Below are 6,899 nucleotides of genomic sequence, written 5' to 3'. Positions count from 1 at the left end.
ACGGCTCCCACCGTCATCAGCAGCAGCACAAGGCCTAAGCCTGCCTCTGCCTAAAGAATGCAGGACTAATGGCTCTCTGTCCTTCAGGACAAGAAAGCCAAAACCTGGGTTTATCAGATTCTTAAATATCAATTTTAAGGTTAAGAAAGGTCAGATTTAAATGCTAGGCTTATAGTTACAGTAGCCTAAGAGAGTAATCACCTCTGTGTAAAGCCACTTTCCATTTTCTATCTAGACTGAACATAGTTTTTTTTATTAGCTTCTGGGACAAAACGTGCAACAGCCAGCAATTATAAAATTATAAATTAAAACATAATAAAACCTTTCAAATTGTCCTGGATAATATAAACATCTGTACATGATATACTCCTTATTGGAGGTATTATACCAGCTATTTCTCTGGGACTCCCTGTAGAAAACAACAAAAACAACAGCTTCTTCCATGCCTGCACTCTGAGACACCAGCAAGTGACTGTTCTCTCTGATGGAAGACCAGTCATAACAGCTTAATTCCTCTTCTGCTCCCTTGCCTCCCCTGCCACGAGAGAGCTCTCACACCCAAAGGGCAACAGAGCTTCTGACTTTGCTTTCAAGAGTGTAAATTTTCTTTCAACAGTGTCACATAAAGTGACAGTACCCCAGAAATTTCTATATCTTTGAAGCTATATCTTATAGCATCTGTGGTGATACTTAAGAATTCTGGCAGGAGGTATATCCACCTTAAAGGATTTATTCAAACTTTCAGCCTAGGCCATTCTATGATTCTATGAAACGGTGATAAGACCTAAAAGTACAGATAGCTAGGAATGAACAATTTTTGAGTCTATCTCTACCAGATGTTTAGAAATTATTTTTCTGAAGCTTTTCATACAGCCAATACAACGAATAACACAGTAGGGCATTTACTTGTAAAACACCTGGACTGGACCAATAAGCTTCCTTGAAAGGGCCAGGAACATGGTACTTACCCTGCTTAGTTTCACTCAAAAGTAAATGATGCCAGTTTCAGTCATTAAGATATTTTGCTGCAATGTGTTCCCTGCAACATTTGCCTGGTAATATCACGCTCCCAAAACCATATGACCAGCAGCACCATCTTAACCAACTAAAATGCTGACACCAGTTCTTTAAAAACAAAACCGGATATACACTACTTTGAAGTTTTTCATAGCACCTTCCTTGTCATACCACCTTTAGCAGTGGCATTAAAGGATTCTAGGCTGCTAATTGCCTCCTATCCCATTAACTCTCATGCATTAACCTGAAAGTGCAGATCCAGACACTTCTGTGCCTTCTGTTTTGAATTCTGCTCCAGTCTTTCTTATTTACTCACATTCTATAGTTTCAAAAATATAGAGAAAAGTACATGCTGGATTTTTTAATTTTTTTTTTACTTCTCTGTTTGGTGGGACATGCATAAATGCATTCCTGAATTGATGCCAATGTACTAAAAAATGACAGTACCTTATGTGTCACTTCTCACCACCATTCACTTTGTAAAGACTCTTGGAAGGTAAATGTTATTTCTCAGAAATAACCAACAAGAATGTATAAAAATAAAATTGTCAAACATTTTCCAATTCAGTTTTAGTAAATGAAAAACTTCAAAACAAATGCTTTTATTACAAACTTCTAGGAAGGAATGCACCTAAACAGTACAAATTACGGGCTTCTAAATGGAGGATCAAGATCTCATTGTATTTTACACAAAGAGCCAAACCCCCTAGCTCTAACAGTACAAAAAAGAGAAAGATCAGGTTACCTGTCTGATTTGATGTTTTTAATAGACTATACATCTGGCTACAGCCATTTCAGAGTCTCAATCACAATTGTTAAAAGTAGAGATTAAAAAAAAGAGGCAGTTTATGACTTCTAAGTATTTACTGCCATTCTATCACCTTTACAAATGTCTTTTAAAGCAGACATACCTAGATGATGAGTATAAAGCAGCATTTTTGTCTTGCTCCGTTATAATGATAGATTACTTAGATTAAATGATACATATTATCTTACCTGATACATTCCAACTCCTATGTGTTTGGGCTCAATTTTCACTAGCTCAGCTAATGGGTCTTGGACGCGTCTAGCTATGGAAACTGAAAAATAGAATCAGAAAACAACTATGGGTTTTATCTGAAAACTCAGAATCACGTAATTGCATTTGCTATTTTTTAAAAAAAACTTGTCTATATTTAATATCTTTCTTTTTTAACATGGAAATAATAAAAAAATATGGCAGAATCCTTTTTCACTGTTAGACACAAGACATGAATTGTATATTAATCAAAGTTTTTAATTGAATAATTCAAGCAAAGACTAAAGGAGATTTCAAACTTTTATCACTACATTAAAAAAGTTTTTTCAGGCCACAGAGTTCATAGACATAACTGTGTACACTAAATCTTTTCGCTGTATCCATACTAAATGCATATGTAACATTTAAAATTAAACTCTGAAATATCCTTTAACCTTAAACCACCGATATGTAGAAACACATAAACATTTTATAAAGAATGGAGTAACTTTTCACTGTCTTATTTATCTAATGTAACATTTCCTAAGGTGTACGTATCATATATTTTTATAATTCATCCATAAAATTCAGTGTGCACTTGAAAATGGTTCTTGATCTAACGTGCATAACAAGACACATCAATTTTCAATCTCACATTGTTATAATCACATTTGGAGGGAGAGGGGGAAACAATTTCCAACATTTCTGGTTCCATTAAAAGCATATGAGAAGAAACGTTGGTCTTCTAAATCCAAATATTGAATCAAGACTACATTGTCTCTATTTATTGATAAATTCTTTTCTTACTAAAATCTTAGAAAAACACACTTATTTACACATGTCAATTCTCAGCCTTGGTCTAATTCTGCAGATACTGGGTTGCATTCAGTACTTGCAACTGTACTTTCTCCCACATATACAAAACTAGCAAAGTTCTACTCTACCATTTTTACCTTTAAAAACTTTTTTTCTCCTTAAAAAATACAAACCAAGTTACCTGGTTTAGCAGCTCTTAGAACATTTATGCTATCTAGTTAAGTAAACACTGATGAAGAATGAGAATGTCTGGAGGGAATGCAAAACCAAACAACCACCTGATGCTGCCCAAATCAAGAAAACTAATTTAAAAAAAAAAACCCAAACAACATAAAAACCAAGATCAGGCATTGTTTTTCCTGCATGTGCACTTGTGTGAGAATGAGAGAAATGGGGTGGGACAGAAGAAATCTGTATTCCTTTATAAGCTGTCTCCAAAATTACTCCCACAGCTAGCATTAGTTATTTCGAGAGACATTTCCTAAAATTTAAGCAAATCATATATATATAAAATCACAAGCATATTATCATATCCATACTATATATAAAAATGCGTATGCACTTTTACAAAATCACAGAATCGTTTAGGTAGTATGGGCCTCTTGAGGACAAACATCATCTTGTCTAACACTCCCACTGAAACAAGGTCAGCTAGAGCACGTTGCCCAGGATCATGTCCATTTGGGTTTTGAATATCTCTACGGATGGAGATTTCAAAACCTCTTTGGGCAATCCATTAAAGTGTTCGACTGCAAGTGTTTTCTTGTGTTCAGATGGAATTTGAAATTTGGAAGTGCCTCTTGTCCTGATAGTGGGCATGACTGAGCAGAGTCTGACCTCCTCTTCTTCATTCCCTCCCATCAGGTATTTATACACATTCATGAGATCCCCCTGAGCCTCATCCCCAGGCTGAACACTCCCAGTTCTCTCAGTTTCTCTTTCTATGACAAGTGCTCCAGTCCCTTAATCATCTTTGCAGCCCGAACTTAAATAGCAACTACCAATGTTAAAGACCTCACAGCATTTGAGAAAAGGACTTGACAAAACATTGATACTTGAAGCCAGAACAGTAGACAGACCTAATGTCTCGTGGCTATGCAGGCTTCTCAAACCACAACTGCAAAGTTTATCAACTAAAAGCAGCATTAGAGATTTCACTTTTAAAGATTTGCACTGCAAAATGCACAGTTAAAGTGAAGTTCACCACTCAGTCATGCAAGACCTTCCATATCCTTTATTATCTATTTTAAAATATGCTGACAAAGGCGGTTTGCTAGCTAGGCTTAGAATGCATTGTGCTGGTGACATCTGATATGCCTATGCCTCTGCTAGAGAAGTTCTGAATTCGGAGGCAATCACATATAGCTTCTTGTCAAAAAATAAAATAAACAATAAAATAAAAAATAAAGTAATCACAGTGTAAATATCCCAGTTATTGCTTACACAAGTATAGCTTACTGCAGAAATGTTTTCCTTTAACAATAATTCTAATTAATTACTTCAAAATACTAGTGGCAACTATCAACCATCACCTAACAAAAGCAGAGCAAAACATCAATGACAGTACTATTGATCCAAACAAGGAAACATTTAAAACTATGTATTTCTAATGAATGCATTTATGTCTGCGTATAGGTACTGTACTTTCAGCAAGCTTCCTTAAACTCAACTTGTTTCATAGCTATACAACGTTTTAGAGAATTTTCTTTTATTTCCACCTAACGACAAAACACATTTCAAACCTCACATTTTGGATAAGCTGAGAGCACATATCTCTCACTGTCCACATGTTCCCTCTTTACATCTTTTAAAAATAGATACCTGCCTAGATAGGTCAATACAGGAGTTTTCCAAGCATAACCTTCTCTTGGGAACCTTCAATTAAGAATTAAAATTTAGACTATTCTTGTCAGAATAGCTAGGTTGACAATGCTGTCATATCCCTGGAGGCTTGCAGCGGAGACACAGGACCCGATCCAGAAAAGCACTTCAGCACAGATGCGTGTCGGTATTCCCACCGGAACCAGCAAAACTATTCACACACATAAAGTTACACAGACATTTAAGTGCTTTCCTGGATCAGGCCTAAGAGTTACAATATTGAAGCGTGAAGATGAACTAACAGTCAGTTACCGGATTTAAGGGATGCAGCTCCTACGGCCAACACCAGCGGCACAGCTGACCTGCATAATTCCCACTAAAGCAACAATTTTACTCCAGACCTTTGCAAATTCAGAATAAAAGAGAGTACAATAGGGAGAAGGCACGAGTTGTTCACATTCTGTCTAGGCCCAAAGCCAGTCAAGATTAGCATCTACCCTCTCTTGCATAGGCAAAACTTACTTCACTTTTTTATGGAACTAACACGCTGCCACAGACAAAGCTTTTTAGGGGGCCATGAGAGTCCAAGCTAGTGATTTTTTCTGCATGGCTGGACTCTTACAACACCATGGACCAGACAGAAACAGCAAACCTGAGGGTCTTACATTTTCCCCTTAAAAATTAAATCAAGACACTGCAAAACTATTTTTATGTTAAAATATTTTACACTGGCACAGGTATTGCCTAAAACTACTTGTTTATATGCTTAAAGCACATTTCAGGAATGGCTAGAAACCATGCATTTTTAGAAAATCAACAACGAAACAGGTAATGCAATCTCACTTCTACAGTTATTAAGGTATGCTTTGCTTTGGCTTAGGCAAATAGAAAATAAATTGCATATTGGCATACAGGGTAGAAACAGAAAATCAGATTTCTCCAAAGTAATCAGCAGGGCCAAACATGAAATGTTTGAGATGCCATTCTTAAAATATGCTCGTCTGTAATGTGGAAAAAAACTCTATTCAACATTAAACAGAGTATTAAGATCAGGATGCCATGGCCCTCTATTAGAAAATCACCACAGGAAATGCTCGCTAGGTAGATGCAAAGCTTCAAGTTGTCAATTAAGAAGAAAACATTATTGTAGTACTTGGAATGACAGTAACGTATTATGCTGCCCTCCAGTAAAACCATGTAAAATTTTAAAGCTTGGGGGGACAGGATGGCCTAGGTGGTCCTCTAACTTTAATGCAGATGAACTTCACCTTCCAGTGCAGAGAGAAATTAAGAACATTTCAGAAAGCATATTTACTGAAATCCTGTTTTGTCATTAGGACATTTTCCGCTATTTGTAAGAAAGGTAGTTTAACTGTTTGGTGGTCTCAGTTCACTCCGTACTTTGGTTATTTGACAGGACAAACCCACCAGATAGTTACGTATTTTTGCCTATCAACAATAAATTGCCATGACAGAGTGGTGGGTGAAAAGTCTCCGTAGGAGTTGCTCGCAAAACTCAGGCCAGTCTTGGTGTCTGATCATCACAGAAAATAGGGAATTAATATTAAAATATTTAGTTTCCTAATGGCTAATGAGCAGACACGACCTTGCGAACTTGTCATCACACTTAACTATCTGGCTACCCCTGTTTTAAAAAGATCAAATCTCTTAATTCCAAGCCAATAAATTTCAAATTAAGACTATTTTCCTCACACATACATGTCACATAACGGTTTTTACGCATACTTTCTACAGCAAGCTACATAATTTTTCACATGGATTAAAAAGGAGAGAGTTTTCACTCTGGAACACTTTAAATAATAGTTTTCAGGCTAAATCTTTTTAAACTAAAGATGGAAAAGTCCCCACTCTCAACAGTGAGGAGCAGAAACACTATAGGAGGCTTCTAGCGATTTCTCTAGATGGTATCTGTACAATGGCCATGTCAGCTGCCAGCCCCAAAATACAGCATTAGTGCCAACTTCTTGATTAGGCTACCTGCCCCCCTTCAGGAATGGAACTGATCTAAAGCAGCCATTATGGCCCAAATCAGATGGGCACCCTATTTAGGGTGCAAGAACAGCTAGAAATCTACAGTACAATTTTTATTATCGATTGTTTCAAGTACTGTGCACCTGCTTCAGGGGCAGACTGCAACTTCTGTGTTCAGGCAATCGCATACTAAAACGTTCTCTCTTTGCATTGCTCTACGTAAGAGCCACTCCTTAAAGCAAAAGCTTAATGACTC

The 6,899-nt window shown here is 36.8% G+C and overlaps 1 protein-coding gene across 1 annotated transcript in view; it reads right to left on the bottom strand.

Annotated features, from left to right (window-relative positions):
- SRBD1 (S1 RNA binding domain 1) overlaps positions 1 to 6,899 on the bottom strand; it is a 118,295-nt gene that overhangs the window by 47,843 nt on the left and 63,553 nt on the right. Inside the window, exon 15 of the mRNA XM_009875068.1 lies at positions 2,014 to 2,096. Coding sequence (XP_009873370.1) covers positions 2,014 to 2,096 — 83 coding nt within the window. The remainder of the gene's footprint in view (positions 1 to 2,013; positions 2,097 to 6,899) is intronic.

Source organism: Apaloderma vittatum, unplaced genomic scaffold (genome assembly GCF_000703405.1).
Source record: "Apaloderma vittatum isolate BGI_N311 unplaced genomic scaffold, ASM70340v1 scaffold5078, whole genome shotgun sequence".
In the NCBI taxonomy this organism is placed as follows: Eukaryota; Metazoa; Chordata; class Aves; order Trogoniformes; family Trogonidae; genus Apaloderma; species Apaloderma vittatum.
This window is presented reverse-complemented; position numbering and strand designations above follow the sequence as displayed.